Source organism: Pan paniscus, chromosome 12, assembly GCF_029289425.2.
Source record: "Pan paniscus chromosome 12, NHGRI_mPanPan1-v2.0_pri, whole genome shotgun sequence".
Classification (NCBI taxonomy): Eukaryota; Metazoa; Chordata; class Mammalia; order Primates; family Hominidae; genus Pan; species Pan paniscus.
In genome coordinates, this window is record NC_073261.2 from 51,327,658 (window position 1) to 51,345,099 (window position 17,442).

A 17,442-nucleotide genomic window follows, 5' to 3' on the forward strand; every position below is an offset into this window, starting at 1 on the left:
AAAAGCATAATTATTGATATGGTTTGGCTGTGTCCCCACTCAAATCTCATCTTGAATTCCCACGTGTTGTGAAAAGGACCCAGTGGGAGGTAATTGAGTCATGGGAGCAGGTCTTTCCCATGCTGTTCTCGTGATAGTGAATAAGTCTCACAAGATCTGATAGTTTTAAAAAGAGGAGTTTCCCTGCACAAGTTTTTCTCCTGTCTGCCACCATGTGAGATGTGCCTTTCACCTTCCGCCATGATTATGAGGCCTCCCAACCCATGTGGAACTATAAGTCCAATAAAACTCTTTATTTTGGAAATTGCCCAGTCTCAGGTATGTCTTTATCAGCATGAAAACAGACTAATACAATTATAAAATTTTAAGTTACAATGAGTTAAGAATTATAATTAAAGTAGAGAACCATGTATGACCTATCATGTTGGCAAAAACTATGATACCTGATAATGCCCAGTGCAGCTGTGCAAACGAAAGGGTAATCTCATAAACTGGTACAGACTGGCATGTGTTTTCTGGAAAATGACAGTATATATCAAACCTTTTAAAAACCCTTTAACTTAGTTCTGGTGACTTTAACTTTGGGAAATAAAAATGGGAGCAACAACACATATTTGAATATGTTAATTAAAGTATCGCTTAAATATTAGATCATTGTAAATAACTCAAATGTCCCGAATAGAAGAAATAGAAGACTAGCTAAATCACTATGGTACCTCCATGCAATAGAACATTATTGCAGCTATTAAAAATTTTGTTATAGAAATATTTATTGACATAAAAAGATGATTGTGACATAGTGTTGTTTTTAAAGTAATCTAACAGTATTCTTATGTGTGTAAAAATATGAGTGTGTGTAGGAAGATATCAGGAAGATAGAGGAAGATATCAATCCATTTTCTCAGAATTTATTTCTAGGTGATATAATTAGAAAAACCTTTGAAGTTTTTTTCAATGCTTGTCTGTATTTTCAAATCGACGATGAGTATATAGTACTTGTAGTGAGAAACCTATCTATTAAAGAAGAAAGAGGTAAGAAAAGCTCAGGCACTCAGGCTCTTTGCCTGAAGGCTCTCACTCAAGCAGATGCTGGGCCAATTTCTGAGGAGGACGCTGTCAACAGGGCTTCTTGCTGGATGAGGGGGACAAATCCGGCGAGAATTCTAATGTTTTTTGAAACCCAAGATGATATTTTTCTATGAAGTATTTCCTTGGTGCTGATTTTGTGATGAAAATAGAGGAGCACCACATGGGCTCTGCCTAGAAGGAACATTTAATCTAATCAAGCAGATGAAATAGTCGTATATAAAAAGTAACCTGGAGAACAACACAACGAAATTCTGACTTGTGCAATTTGAGCAGAGACTGCAGTAAGAATTTGCTTCCTTCCCTGTCTTGTTCATGGGTAGGTGTCAGTGTGGCCTTCCCTCTGAGGAGCTGCCCCATGGGAATTGACTCCACCAGAAGGCAGCAGCATTTGAGCATGGGGATCCTGTGACGCCAGTTCTTCCATGAATTTAAGTGCATGCGCTTGAGCATCCACCTTGATTGGTCACCCCATCATGAGACAGGGCGACTCTGGGACATTCCTGCCCAGAGCTTATGTCTGGATGCAGTTGATGGAGGCTTGGTCCTGGCCTGTCTCTGCAGAAAGATGGGACATGTACTCGTGTCGCTATAACCCAGGGAAGACTGGGTGATGTGTCAGAGAGGTACAGAGGGCTTCATATCCCCTATCCTTTCAACCAAACACACAGACAGCTTCCTTCGGCCCTTGGCCCCATTTAACGACTGCTCTCTCCTCTCCCTTTCATGGCCAAGTATATTAAGAATGGAATCTACACCTACTGCTTCCACTTCCTCACTTCCCACTCGACTCACCTGGTCCATCATCACCTTCTCTGACGATGCCACTAAAATTGAATCTGCCCTGGGTCTCTGATGTCCAAAGCAGAGAGCAAGTTCCTACCCTCATCCTCCCTCCCCTCAGAGGCAGGCTGTACCCGCCCCTGGAGTCTCTCTCCCTCCTGCCCCTCCCTCTCCCCTCCAGCCTCTCCCCTGGAATTGCCCCCAACCGCAAGATGTGAACCTCCTCTCTTCTCATGGCCATCTTGCATCCGCTTGTCTTCTTATGGTTTTTGGACACATGAGGACTCCCAAATCTAATACCAGCCCAAATCCAGATACAGACATCTAACTGCTGGCCCTCAAAGTCAACATATCCAAAAGGCAATCTACCAACTTTGCCCGACAAGCCTGTTCCTCTTCCCTGGGTCCCCACACTAGTGACAGTCACCTTCACTCCCCCATTCACCCAGGCCAGAAATTCAGGTAAATTCTGCCATCCACAGCCAAGTCCACCAGCTCTTCCCTCAAGCCACAGTGCTTCCTGAATCTCTCCCCTCATATCATCCATCCATCCTGCCACAGCCCTCACTCAGGCCAGCGCCACTTCCTGCCAGGCCCGCAGAGCACCCCAAAGGCTCACTGCCTCCGGACTTTTCCACCTCCATCCATGCTCCACTATTGCCAGAGCACAAGTATCTGACCATGTTCATTCTCTGTTTAAAACCACCTCATGGTTTTCCACCAACTTCAAAATAAATCACAATTCTCCAGTCTGTCATAAAAGGCCCTTTGTGATTTGCTTCTGTCTTCCTTTCCAGCCAAGTCTTGTGGCACTTCCTCACACAGCCATGTCCTTTTCAGTTCTAATGGCATCTTAGTACCTGCCTCATGCCAGGCTCCTCCCCCATGCCTTTGCACTTGCTCCCTCCCCTCCCTATAGTGCCCAACTCACCTGCCTACCTCCTACTTGTATATCAGGGCTTAGCCATGCAATTCCTCCTCCAGGAAGCTTCCCTGACCAGCTTGGTTGAATATCTCACCAATGCATTATGCACTAACGCACATGTACAAAACACTGGACCATGTATTTAGGCTTATTTTTAATTTTTACATTGTATCTATATTTGAAAAAGGCTCACTCATGCCTCCCCTTAATGTCTCCACTCCCCTTGAAGAGGTAACCACTGTCAGCCACTTCCCATGGCACACTCTTTGGCACTACTCCCCTGCAGACTGTGAGCTCCGGAAGAAGAAAACAATGACTAGAACTCTCCTCAGTGTCCCCAGCCCCTAGCACCGGACCAGATATAGAACAGGTGCTGAATAAATCTTTGCTGAATTTATCGATTAACCAGTTGCAATTTTTGCCTGCCTGCAAGAGAACTTTCAAAGGTCTTTGGAATTTGGCTCTAACATCCAGATGTGAGTGAACCAATAAATACATGAGTATTGCTTTCTTTTACTATCAAGAAGCCACATGGACCTGAAATTTTTTTTCCAGGAAGTAAAAAGTCAAGCATCTAGCACCATGCTGTGAGAAGGAGAGAAAGCCTGAAGGACATTTGAGGAAGAGCAGGAGGAACGAGGCTGCTCAGCTTGTATCAAATGAGAGATGGCCTCAAAAGCCCTCAATGCAAAGGGGGCTCTGGGGAACAGCAGGTTCATGGTCACCTTGCATTTGCAGGACCATCCCAGGAGGTTTGCAGATTCAGGTTTGTTTGTGACATAGGATAAAGTGTGAAAGCTACGTGACCACAGGTTTTTCACTGGGTTTAAGGAGGAACTGCATCAGTTGCAGCTACCAGCATCAAAAGTCTCAGTGCCAGTAATTCTCAGCCCCAGCTGCACAGGAGTATCACCTGGAGAGCTTCTAGATCTCTGGTGCCCAAAGCTGCACTGCAGGCCCATTAAATCAGAAGCTCTAGAGTGGGATCTACACATTGGAATTTTTCAAGGCTCCCTAGGCAATTCCAATGTGCAACCAAGACCAAGAGCTATGTGCTTCCAACTTGAACATACACAGGAATTACTGGGTAGTCTTGTTAAAATGCATATTCTGATTTTGTCCCTCTGGGGTGGAGCCTGAGAGTCTGCATCTGTAATAGGCTTCCAAGGGTTGCTGATGTAGCTCAGCTTTAGAAGTAGTGAGCAGCCTGTCACAGGGGTATTCAAGAAGATTCTGGATGATTATGTGGTATGGATATTGCAAAGAATGGTAATGCACTGGATTGGGGTTGGGATTATATCAATGCTCTTCGACCTTTCTGTAACAGCTGAAATTTTCTACCCACCCACCCCGAAACAATATCATCCACAGAAAGCCAATATGTAAACCCAGCAAAGCAGAACTATCTCATTAGAATAAAGATGGAGAACCCAGAGCTGTGCCCTCTTGGCTGCCTTCTTCCCCTACCTTAAGGCACCCAGAGTCTCCTCCAAGTACATTATGAAGACACCTAGTTATTATTTAATTAGCCTATCAACCTTGATTTCAAATGCTGAGGATTATTTCAGAAACTGAAACTGTTCTTGCTTTCAACAATGATCCCACTAGTGAGATATAAGGAAACCTAGATTAATGAGCACCAAGATATTGTGGCATTAAGGACAAGGGAATCTGCAGGATTTGAGGCTACATGGTCTGCATTCAGCAAGCTTATCCTGTAAAATGTGTCAAGCCTCATTCACTGCTTACAGGGATGAACAAAGGCATGAAGTTGTTGCTTGAGCCTTCCTTCTGAAAGTTCCGATAAGCTCATCCGCAGGATTTAATGATCAAAATCATGGTGCTGGGTTCTCTCAGGTCTATGACAACCCAGCACATATCTCACCAGGTGGGGGTCAGCCAGTCTCTTCTGTTGCTGTCTCTTGCTGTTGCTGTTATGTTCACTTATAGTGCATCCTTAACCCTAGATCTCTTCTCCCAAGGCAGATATTAATTCTGAGAGCTGATAAAATCCTAACTGGCAGAAATCTAGGAAATAGCAGAATGAAAGCCAAAGCAAGCATAGAGCCACACAAAATAAGATTGTGCTGGCTCATTGACCAGCTCTCTAAAATAATGATTTTAACAAATATATACATATAAATAGACATATCTCCAGTTAACTACAAGACATGATTTTAAAAAATACTTTTCTGAAAAAGACATCAAGATGAAAAAAAGTATTTAATTTTATGTTTTCTAATAATGGAATTTCATTGATTTGACCTACATTCACTTATAATTTTTGATAAGTTGGACACTGTTTGGATTGAGCATTTGTAATTTCTATGTAAATGGGGTTTATCTAAGCAATATTTAGAAGGATGTGTTTAACCTTTTATCTCATCCAAGGATCAAATCTGCCTTTTATTTTTCAGTGGGGATGTGGCACGGGGAGGGTGTAGTTGTCAAGTGCCTGGGGGGAGCAAAAGACTGCGAATCTGGAAACCTAGAATGCCAGCTTAGCTGAATTTTTCTTACATAATTTATTACTAAATTTTATTGTGATAAAATATGTATAACAAAATTTGCCATTTTATAGTGTACAATTCAGTGACACCAAGTAAATTCACAATGTTGTGCAACCATCACCACCATCCATTTCCAGAGATACTTCATTTTGACCTTTCTGTAACAGCTGAAATTTTCTACCCACCCACCCTTAAACAAAGTTATCCACATCTTTATCTCAAACAGATTCTGTACCCATTAGACAATAACTCCCATCTCCTCCCTCCAACTCCTGGTAAACCTCTCATCTACTTTCTGTCTCCATGAATTTGCCTATTCTATATAGATCATATAAACGCAATCCTGCAATGCTTTTCCTTTTGTGTCTGACTTATTCAGTTAGCAGAATGTTCGCAGGCTTCATCCATGTTGTCGCACATGTCATAACATCCTTCTTTTTTAAGGTTGAATGTTTCACTCGCGTCCATGTGAAGAGACCACCCAACAGGTTTTGTGTGAGCAACAAGGCTGTTTATTCCACCTGGGGGCAGGCGGGCTGAGTCCAAAAAGAGAGTCAGTGAAGGGAGATAGGGGTGGGGTCATTTTATAGGATTTGGGTAGGTAGTGGAAAATTACAGTCAAAGGGGGTTGTTCCCTGGTGGGCAGGGGCGGGGGACACAAGGTGCTCAGTAGGGGAGCTTTTGAGCCAGGATGAGCCAGGAGAAGGAATTTCACAAGGTAATGTCATCAGTTAAGGCAGGAACAGACCATTTTCACTTCTTTTGTGATTCTTCAGTTACTTCAGGCCATCTGGATGTATACGTGCAGGTCACAGGGGATATGATGGCTTAGCTTGGGCTCAGAGGCCTGACAGAATGATATTCCATTGCAAGTATAAGCCACATTTTGTTTGTCCATTCATCTATTCGTGGGCATTTGGGTTGTTTCCACCTTTTAGCTGTCGTGAATGATGTTGTGTGCAGATTCAAATAATGTCTGTTTGAGTCCTGGCTTTCAATTTTTGGTGTCTATACCTAAAAATAGAATTGCTGGATCCTATTTCTATGTTGTATTTAATTATCTCTATAGGAACATGGAAAAACCAATGCTCCTGACTGTAACACATTTTAGCTGAAATTAAGCCCATTTTTTTTGTTGTTTTCAAATAAATAACAATAACTTTTGCTTCTTTAAAAAGGGAGGGATTTTTTAAAGGCTGATAAATTATGTTTACGTATTTATCTTTGCATGTTCATAATGATCTGATCTGTGATTTCACAAAGGGAAAGAGCAGATTGTATTTTGTATTCAGGTATGGTGTGGCCAACAGATCAGGACATGGTTACCACTGAAAGACACTTTATTACTCACAGTTCCCAAGCTGAAGGGCCACGGCCCCACACCAAGCCAAGCCACACAGGAAAGCCTTTATTGGGGTTTTCTCAGGAAGGAGCAGGCAAGGCCGGGTAAACAGGTTTAAGATTGGCTGGTTTGAATAACTTCGGCAGGCTCCGGAGTGTAGGAGCTGCCCCTAGTTGTCTGATGCCTGCCGTTGGGTGATTAGGGCAGGAAAATAGTGTCCTACCCTGTAAGAGCCCAAGAAAGCAAGCAAGTGGAAGTATGGGCTTTGTTTCGGTTAGTTTGCATATGAAAGGCATCCAAGTGGAAAGTTGTTTGTTTTCCAAAGGAATTAGCTCTGCCTGAAACAGTCCCTCCCTGAGCTGCAGGGACCCAGATGCCAAAGTATCAGATACAGAACCAGAAAACACAGTTAATACACACTTTAATAAAGTCATTAAATCACGGACAACAATGGAGTCCCAATAGACTTGCATACCTAAGGTCTGAAACAGTTCTCAGTGCTAGATGTCTATTACAGTAACTTGGGGGAAGTTTCTAAAATGTAATTTCCTGCTCCCAACCTCAAGTCAATTGAATGAATACCTTTGGGCACTGATCATTTTAAAAGTTTCCCTGGTGATTCTCTTTCACATTTGCGGCTGAGAACCGTTGGCCTCAGACAATGTTTCTCAAAGTTCTGAACCACAAACAGCAACATCGGCATCTCTTGAGAACTTGTTAGAAATGCAAATTCTCAGGCCCACCCCAGCCCTGCTGAGTCAGAAACTCTGGGTGGGACCCAGCCCTGTGGGGTTGTCGAAGCCCTCCAGGTGATACTGAAGCCCACTCAAGTTTGAGGGCCACTGGTCCAGGGTAAGGAGTATCGGCGAGTTGACCATAGTGTCCCTCCCATCACACTCAGACCCAATCTTGCTCAGTGCCCTGTAGCAATGTCTCAGCAAAGCTCAGCTAACATGTTTTGGTCACAAACTATTAGTCTGCATGAGGCAGGGCTGTTCTTTCAGGTAGGAGAAGTCAGTGCAATTTGGAGGTTTTCAAGTTCTCCCTGCCCCTGTAGTCTCCAAACATTTTGCTTACAAGCAATGCCATTACAGCAACCAGGAGGGACTGAGATCAGCTAGGAAACACAATATGCTGTCCCTGCCATGGTGGTTGGAGAGCCCTGAGGCTCCCAAAGGAGGCGACAATTCAGAGGGCTTTGAAAGCCAGGTGAGACTGGAGCAGCCTGTCTGCACAGAACACATGCACTCACACCCTGCTTGGTGCAATCTGTGATTTGTCACTTAAGCAGTCTTTGAGTATCTACAAATGCAAATTTGATATGCAGAGGGACTGAATAAGTAGCAAAAACTGTGGGGCTTTACAAAGAAGTGATTAAAAGCAAACAGTATCTACAAAGGAGAAATTGAGTGAATAAGTGGGTTTTCCTCATTGGAAGAAAATCATTGCATAAAATAATCATGAATGGTAAACAGAGTGGAAGAAAAAAATCATTGGGTGGCTTTTCTCCATTGACAAAAGGCTGGTTTTCTGACATCACAGACCTGGATTCTAATCTCAGCTCCTCCCTTTACCAGCTGTGAATTTGGGAAAATTAATTAAATTCTAAATGTGGTTTCCTCGTCTACAAAATGGGATTGATAGTACCTACCCAATCATTTGCTTAAGGATTAAATAAGATAATGCTAGTAAAATGCTTGGCTTTGTGCTTTTCATCAACACTCAAATTTAACTACCATTTCTGCTATTAATACTATCATTAGCATTATTATTAGCACAGTGACCTAGAGTAAGTGCCCCCAAACATTAGCTGTTCTTCCTAGTATTATTATTATTATTATTAGGAATTCTGAGTATCTCCATTATACTCACATCTAAGAAAAGGGCTGTAACTAACCAGACAAACCAAGGACCCCCAAACCCCCAAGAAAAATATATTTTCCCAAAATTCAAAAACCTTATTTAAGTCTGAAAAGGAGCCTTCCCTTTAACAGAAAAGGATAAATTGTGCTGCTGTAACAAACCTCAATATCTCAGTGGCTTAACACCACAAAGGTTTATTTCTTGCTCATGTCCCAGTCAAATGTGAGTCAGTTGGCACCTGTCCTCCAATGGGTAATTCAGGGACCCAGGCAGCTTCTATCTGAAGATATATTCTTAAAGCCCAGGCTTAGAAATGGCTTATGCTATGTGGCTTTCACCCACCCACTAATTCTAGTTCTAGGATTACTCTTATCTCTCTCATTCAGGCTAATTATTCTGATACCGATAAATTCACTTATCACATAGCATAAACTGGGCCTTATCAACCATCATGGTAGTTCTCAACTGAACGTACTAGTTGGTCTACAACCCTGCACTAAGTTGAGCATAAGTGTAGTCTGGCGGGTATGAATTGAGTGGTATAATTACTTCCTTCATTCAGAGACTATACTTCTATTAATGTAGCCTGAGTTTGCATTCTTGTTTTGGGGGGTGGTGTGGGGCAAGTGATATTGAACTGATCATCAACTGAAATCGCTATGGGTATACAACAGATTCAGTGCCCTGTCATCAATGTTTTCTTTTTTTTAAATCTGAACAGGAGTATTCATTATGGAAAAAGTCCACAAGAAAAACATAAATTGAAAAGATTTGTTTTCTGTAGTGTATTCATTAGTATTACCTATCCACCCTATGCAGGTGACAAGTCTCCCTGGAGTGGGCTTTACAGCCCAAGCTTATTAATGGCATATGCTGAGAAAGGTAGCTGCCAAACCTTGACTGCAATAACAATAACAAAAATTAAAAACCTAAAATAATAAGTATCTTATACTGACCTTTCCTGTTTACCTTGCTGTAGGTACCACATCTGTGTGACTGTGCTGATCTACTTCCTCCCCCTGCTGGTGATTGGCTATGCATACACCGTAGTGGGAATCACACTATGGGCCAGTGAGATCCCCGGGGACTCCTCTGACCGCTACCACGAGCAAGTCTCTGCCAAGCGCAAGGTGAGCAGGGGACAGGCAGAACTAACCCACCCTGGCACAGACAACAGGCTGTCGAGAAGGGATGGCACACTTGTGAGCCCCAGAGGCAGCTAGCACAAAATATCCCTAGGTATGGGGAGCAACAGAGAGGAGGAGAGGAATCTTTCTTCAGTGTCTTTGGAACCCAGATCTGGCTGGACAGTCATGAGCCACTTCGCTTGCTCTTAAAGAGTAATTGCAACCTCTTGATCCATTAAAACACACACACACACACACACACACACACTTAAATAAAAAATCAGTGAAGAGTGATTTGGTCCTCTTCTTAAAGTTTGACAAGATAATACATTCACGTGGTTCAAACATCAAAAGGCATTCAAAGGAACAAAATTATAGTGATGAAGAACGGATCAGGGGTTTCCAGGAGTCAGTGTTTGAGGGGGCTTGGGAGGAGTGGCCTACAAAGCGAGAGCATGAGTGAGTTTCTTTGCAGTGATGGAGCAGCTCTGTATCCTGACTGTGGTGGTGTTTTCATCTATACCTGTGATGAAATTTCATAAATCTATACACCAAAAAAAACAGTGCATGTAAAAACTGGCAAAAACCCAAATATAGTCAGTAGTTTGATGAATGGTCAGTGTCCTGGTTTTGATAATGTGGTATGGTTATGTAAGATGATATCATTGGAGGAGGCTAGGTGAAGAGTACGTGGAACTGCTTTGCACCACCTTTGCAACTTCTCGAGGGCCTTCAATTCGTTCAAAACGAAACATTTAAAAAAATTTAATTCTTATCATGGAAAGCCTCTCTCCCTTCTAGATCTGTCATCTATCCAGGTCCCAAGCTTGCACACACACACGCACACACACACACAGATATGCATACAATGGTAACCATTGTTATCTGTTTCTTAACCCTTCTAGCTATTGGCACTTATAAATAAGTAAATATATATTATTTTCTCTTCTTTTTTACACAAATAGTAAATACACACTGTTCTCACTTATTTCACTTAAAATTGACAAGATTTTTGAAAATCAGTATATAAAGAGCTTTCTCATTCCTTTTTTTTTTCTTTGGTACTTCTTTGCTTAGTATTCTCTGTTGGTACTTCTCTGCATAGCATTGTATGAATGCTGTAGAGTTCTTTGCTAAAGATGCCTTGGGAAGGGGTTACATCGCATGGTGTCTTAGTCCATTTGGGCTGATGTAACAAAATGCCTTTGACTGGGAGCTTATAAAAAATAGAAATTGATTTCTCACAGCTCTAGTGGCTGAAAGGCCCAAGATCAAAGCACAGACGGATTTGGTGTTTCAGGAGGGCCTGCTTCCTGGTTCATGGATGGCACTTTCTAAGTCCTCAGATGGTGGAAGGGGCAAGGGGTCTTTCTCAGGCCTATTTTATAAGGGCACTAATTTAATTGATGAGGGCTGTGACCTGAAGACCTAATTAGTTCCCAAAGGCCACCTCCTAATACCATCACCTTAGGGGTTAGGATTTCAACATATAAATTTGAAGTGACACAAACATTCAGATCATAGTATCCAGTATTCACAAAACCTTTTAAATCGCTTTTAAACATCTGGCACTCTCTGACTGCAGCTAGTCAAATCTTTTCCCTTCTCCTTCCCTCCCCTTCAGTCTCAAAACCAAGCAGCTTGCCCTAGCTCACTGCATCTCCCCTTGTCCCACCCCTTCTGCTGTGCCCGCCCACCCAGCCTGCTGTTCCAGGCCTTTTCCTCCTGAACACCCTTTCACCTTTGCTCATTAATTTGTCTCCCTGTGTTCCTCCAGTCATGAAGAATAATGTAACACAGTAGTCCCCAAATGTGAGTATGCATCAGAATCATCTGAAGGGTTTGTCACACTCAGAATTTGGGGTCCTATCCCCAGAGTTTCTGATTTAGTAAGTCTGAAATAGGGTCCAAGAATTTGCATTTCTAACAAGCTCTGAGGAGATGGTGATGATGCTGGTTCTGGGACCACACTCTGAGAACAGCTGACATAACCAAAGTCCTGTAGCACCATACAGTAAAGATCCTTTCTCCTCCTTGAAGGGGCTTCTTTTAAATGCTTCTCGCTTCATCCCATACTGTGCACAGTGAGGGCGTGGGAGGAGAGAGGAAGCAGCCATGAGAGAGGGGGATGTGCTGGTGGTCTCACCTGTCTCACCCTCTTGCCAGGTGGTCAAAATGATGATTGTCGTGGTGTGCACCTTCGCCATCTGCTGGCTGCCCTTCCACATCTTCTTCCTTCTGCCCTACATCAACCCAGATCTCTACCTGAAGAAGTTTATCCAGCAGGTCTACCTGGCCATCATGTGGCTGGCCATGAGCTCCACTATGTACAACCCCATCATCTACTGCTGCCTCAATGACAGGTGAGGATCCCAACCCCATGAGCTCTCCAGGGGCCACAAGACCATCTACATACACAGTGGCCAAGCGGCCATCCTAAATGAGTAAACCCAGCTGTGAGACAAGAGGGACAAGTGGGGACTGCAGCTAACTTGTTATCACACAACTCGGCCTGGCTGATTATCACCATCCAGGAATGGGAGCCCGGAGTGGACTGATTTTCTTTTTTTCTTTTCCAAGGGGAACCAGAAATCCATATTATTGTCCAAAGTCTTCTGATTCATAAATACTGGCAACTAGTGGGGGAATTAAAAACTTCTGTGGTTAATGCATGTAAGGCAGGTCTGCAAGCTGGATCCAGGCTCCAGGCCACGGCCTGTGAGTTTGTTCACTCTGCTCTATGGATCCAGTACGCAGCGGGCTATGCATGCAGAAAGAGAATTTCATCCCCCCACAGAGCACATTCGCCCTCTCTGATCTCTCACTGTCTTTTTCCCATTCCATCTTACGATCTGAGCAGCTTTACCCATTTTCTTCCAGCAGTTCCAGCAGGACAAGGTAAGGCAAAAAGGAATTGTGACCCCAGAGGCCTGATTCCTGCCCTCACTTAGTCAAAGGGGTTGGGGAGAGCCATCCTGCAGCAGAAGCCAATGTCAGAGAAGTAAGAGAAGGCAGAGCCCATCAAGAATGGTGGTCAGCATTAGGGAATTCACCATGGGGTGCAGAGGGCTCCCAAAAGCAGGCAGGGACACATAGTGGCTGCAGCACAGTCTGTCATCCAGAGCACCACCAGCCTCTGGATGGGGAAGGAGGCGGGAGAGGAATAAAATGCTTGTTACCATCTTTATATCCATCAGTCCTCAGCCTGTAAGGTGCCTTCTGTGAATTAGACACTCAGGTACTAGGAATTTGGGGAAAGACATTCTCTTCAACTTGTCCAAAGGGTCTCTGTTAGTCTAACTGACACATTCACCCTTATTTCTAAGAGTTTCATGACCCGCCTACACTTTTTTTAGGTTAAGTCTAGCAGCATGCCTTTAAGTAAAGGTTAATTCTTCCTATTTAACAACCAGAGAAACTGAGGCACACTGAAGAAACATGATTGGCAGAGAGTCCTCCTTCAGTTAACAGGCTACTCGAGGGGAAGGACTGAATCTTGATATGTGTTTTTACCACCCAGTAACTAGCACAGTGCTGTGCACATAGTAAACACTTGGTGAATGCGTTTTGTTGAGGTAGAATTGACTCAAAGTCTGCTGACCCCATGTGAGGGGAGACAGCATAGTTCAGGGCCACCCCCAGTAAAGACGTATTTCACATAAAGATTGTTCCAGTGTTGGATTTTTTTTTTCTAGTCTTGGATTTGACCTTGTTGACTGACCCTTAAGCCTTTTTGGCCTCAGCATCTCCAGCTGTCATTGAATTTTAAAAACAATAACAGAATCACGCTTGCGTATGTCTATGTGTTAACAAGCTGATGCAGTGGTGGGCAGCCCTCTGAGCAGGCCGTCCCAAAGGGTCACCTCTTCATCTGCTCACTCTCCAGGTTCCGTCTGGGCTTCAAGCATGCCTTCCGGTGCTGCCCCTTCATCAGCGCCGGCGACTATGAGGGGCTGGAAATGAAATCTACCCGGTATCTCCAGACCCAGGGCAGTGTGTACAAAGTCAGCCGCCTGGAGACCACCATCTCCACAGTGGTGGGGGCCCACGAGGAGGAGCCAGAGGACGGCCCCAAGGCCACACCCTCGTCCCTGGACCTGACCTCCAACTGCTCTTCACGAAGTGACTCCAAGACCATGACAGAGAGCTTCAGCTTCTCCTCCAATGTGCTCTCCTAGGCCACAGGGCCTTTGGCAGGTGCAGCCCCCACTGCCTTTGACCTGCCTCCCTTCATGCATGGAAATTCCCTTCATCTGGAACCATCAGAAACACCCTCACATTGGGACTTGCAAAAAGGGTCAGTATGGCTTAGGGAAAACATTCCATCCTCGAGTCAAAAAATCTCAATTCTTCCCTATCTTTGCCACCCTCATGCTGTGTGACTCAAACCAAATCACTGAACTTTGCTGAGCCTGTAAAATAAAAGGTCGGACCAGCTTCTCCCAAAAGCCCATTCATTCCATTCTGGAAGTGACTTTGGCTGCATGCGAGTGCTCATTTCAGGATGAATTCTGCAGCACAGCTGCGGACCCGGAAGACTCATTTTCCTGGAGCCCCGTGTTACTTCAATAAAGTTATCTCAGATTAGCCTCCTGCAGCTGGAGGCTCCTATCACCCCAGCCTACGCTTGACAGGGTGAACAAAAGAAGGCACCACATAACATCTAAATGAAAAATTTAGCCCTGTCTTCTAAGCATCTGTGAAAAGAAACATATGTATTCCCCTTTTTGGCATCTCAGTATTTCAATACATTTATACATCATAAGATTGAGAACCTCAGGCTTCCACATTATGTCCCCAGTGACTGTCCTGAGCAGCCGACGCAAGCAGAATATGTCCACTGATACCTGCTAATGTCTCTTACAGACCAGGAATTGGGAGACTTGCACTACATTTAATGTGTAGTTGACCCTCTTTTCCTACTTGTAAACAAGGGGACTGAACTAGATAATCTAAGTGTTCCTTCGAATCTTAACATCCCGTGGTTCAAGGATTGTATGAGTTTTTTGTTTGTTTTACCAAAAAAAACAAAACGAAGAATAAAAGAATAGAAAAGAATAGGAGCAGTGAGTCTTGTAACTAATACCCAGTTCCTGGAGATGTAGCAACTGCTAAGGCCATCTGTAACTATCCATCTCAGACATTCTCCCATTTATCTTAAAATCCTGAGTACATTCCTTCTCATGGAAGGTTTTGGCTTTTGACAGAGCAGAGGACTTCATGCCAAGGCCTGCATCCACCCAGCTTTAGTAGGCAGAATTTCATAGCTGCAGAACACTGTCAGAGAAGACAAATGTGGGCTCCCTGCTTTAACCTTTTGGGTATTTTAGGGTGGGGGCCCTAACCTTCATTCTTAGTTTTACACTAGCATCGTGCTCATATGTGCGACAAGCAAGAAGGCTGCACTTTGCAGCTGCACTTCTGGGAAGAGGGCATCTTGCATCTTCCCTTCAGATTCTCTGAATGTCTCCTCCCTGCTCCATGGCTTTGCCAGCTTCCTGTCTCTAAGGGGTAGAATGACTCATCAACCCTAAAGGACAGTCAGTCTTCCAAGAGCCATGAACTGAATGCTTTATATCCTAATTTAGATTTAGAGTTTCCAGAAGGTGAGCATGCAGTTTTGTTTTGTTTTTTTTTCTGTCTCCCAAATCTGTGTTTTTTCCAGATATGGCTGGAAGCAGAAGCTTCATGTAACATCCATGAATGTCCTCCTGGTAGTTTGCATAATGGATGCACATGTGCCGCATCCATAACATTAAGGGGAGAATAATGCATGGTTTACAGCCTTTGCCAGCCCTGCTGGCTCTAATTCTACCAGGGCATCCACAGGCCTGGGGGAAGAAGAAACAGTATAAGCCAGAAAACCTCAAGAACTACATTCTCTAAAGCAGCATGGAAAGTTTTAAATAAACTAAGTGAAGCCAGATCATTGCAGATATATAAATGGAAGACAAAATTTAGAAGCAACAAAAGTTAGTGCCCTAAGCATTAGTCATACTTCCAATAGAGAATCTTGCTGTGTATGGATTACTCACTTTGGAAGAATGTAAAGAGCTAACATGATTATGAGAAGTACCTGAGAAGATGGTGTCAAGAAGTTGGGGACACTCCATCTATGGAAGAGAAGGTTAGAGTTGAGCTCAACGAGGATTAACTGAGTGCCTCCTCTGGACTTTGCCCTGAACTGGGAACACACAGCCCCTGCAGCTCTTGAGGAGCCTACCTTATTGGCCATCACTAACTAACTCACCAGTCCTAGTGAGTCTAAGCTGCCCAGCAGTCTTGGAGGCATCTGAGAGGACAGATTCTCCACAGAATTCTAAAAACCCACACTCAACATGGGCAGTCAAGCCAAAGACTGGGACCTTTGAAGAGCCTCTGGAATGAGAGTTCTCTGGGGTACTTCCAAAGGGAGCTGGCAGTCAGTCCAGGGGACCTAAAGGAATTTGGTTGAACAGTATCATCTCTGTGCATAGTAAGAGGGAATGTTGGGTGGTCCGGGCAGTTTCCAATATGGCAAAGCATCTGCTTGGACAGTGCCAGCAAGCCTTCCTCTGACCCAGTCTCCAATGTCCACTAACTTATAAAAATGTCATCAACTCCCACATGTGAGAAACACCATGATTTGTACTGTGCATGGGTCACATTCTTATTCTAGAAATGCATCACCCTGTGTTTATCCAAGTGTGTTTACTTGGTGTAATGTCCAGTAGTAATAGAATATGAAATATCAAGGAACCATCTTTGTTACGTGACTTCCAAAATGTGAGATCTCATTGCTGTCACTGTGATATTTGTATTGTGCGAATCTCTTCCTCCTCTTCCTCCTCATGCTTTCTCAGGGAGGAGCCCTGATGTATATCATGAACTCACAGTTCCTAGACCACAGTAATTGAGGGGCGGTGGGGGGGCCTTTATCGGAGAAGCTAGAGAACAAGAGTCCTTCTCCTCCTTATCCCCCAACAGAATGCTAAGAGACAAGGACTGAGTGGAATCCTGGAGAAAGGGGACTCAGGAACTGACCTCATTGGCCTGATTTGTGAGGAGAGGAGTATAAGTGGAGAGGGGCCATTCCTGAGGTTTCCATGTTTTCCAGCCTGGTCTCCTGGAAAGAATCTTTATACAGAAATAAAGTATGTGTTTCACTCTCTCGTGCCTCTGTCTCTTCTCTAGGGGTCCTAAACATCCTATATGATGCTAAATGGGATGGTACTAGAAACCCTAATAACTTGCATAGCTAGAAGGATGGAATCAATGTTCAGTAAACTCTTAACTCTGTGATGAAATGGGTTGGGAAGATGTGGGAACAGTTCCCAGGTTGAGATCTGGGAAGGGAGGTGGGATTATGCGAAATGACAGTGACGTTGCCTATGAATAAAGCTGTGTCAGGATGCAGACACAACAGAGTTATAAGCACAAGAGGTTTTGTAGGACAGGAGGTTGGGGGGAATAACATCTGAGAAAGACAAAGGGGAAAGAAAGCAGAAGTACTCAGGGACAGCCTTCAGACCACCATGCCAATCTGACACCTGGGAAAAAAGGGGTGGTTAGGAAGAGCCTCAGACTGTGGTGCAGCTCCCAGCCCAACACGTGCAAAGATTGCCCAGAGAGACACTGCACGTTAGCAGAATGGCCAGGCCTGATGCCCTGCAGTGCTCAGCCACTGGCTGGGGCTCTCTAGGGAAAGTGTTCTGTGTTTGAACACCATGGTGGATGCTGCAGCCCTGCAGCTGGAGGCTGTCAGCCAAGTGCCCTGCCATTCTTCCTCAAAGAGGGATCTGAGCCATGTACCTCCACAACTACCAC

The 17,442-nt window shown here is 44.0% G+C and overlaps 1 protein-coding gene across 1 annotated transcript in view; it reads left to right on the top strand.

Annotated features, from left to right (window-relative positions):
• Positions 1–16,786, top strand: part of TACR1 (tachykinin receptor 1) — a 155,987-nt gene extending 139,201 nt beyond the window's left edge. The window contains exons 3-5 of the mRNA XM_003810318.4: positions 9,489–9,639; positions 11,803–11,999; positions 13,523–16,786. Of these exons, the coding sequence (XP_003810366.1) occupies positions 9,489–9,639; positions 11,803–11,999; positions 13,523–13,814 (640 nt within the window). The 3' untranslated portion in view covers positions 13,815–16,786. The remainder of the gene's footprint in view (positions 1–9,488; positions 9,640–11,802; positions 12,000–13,522) is intronic.
• The last annotated feature ends 656 nt before the right edge of the window (positions 16,787–17,442 follow it).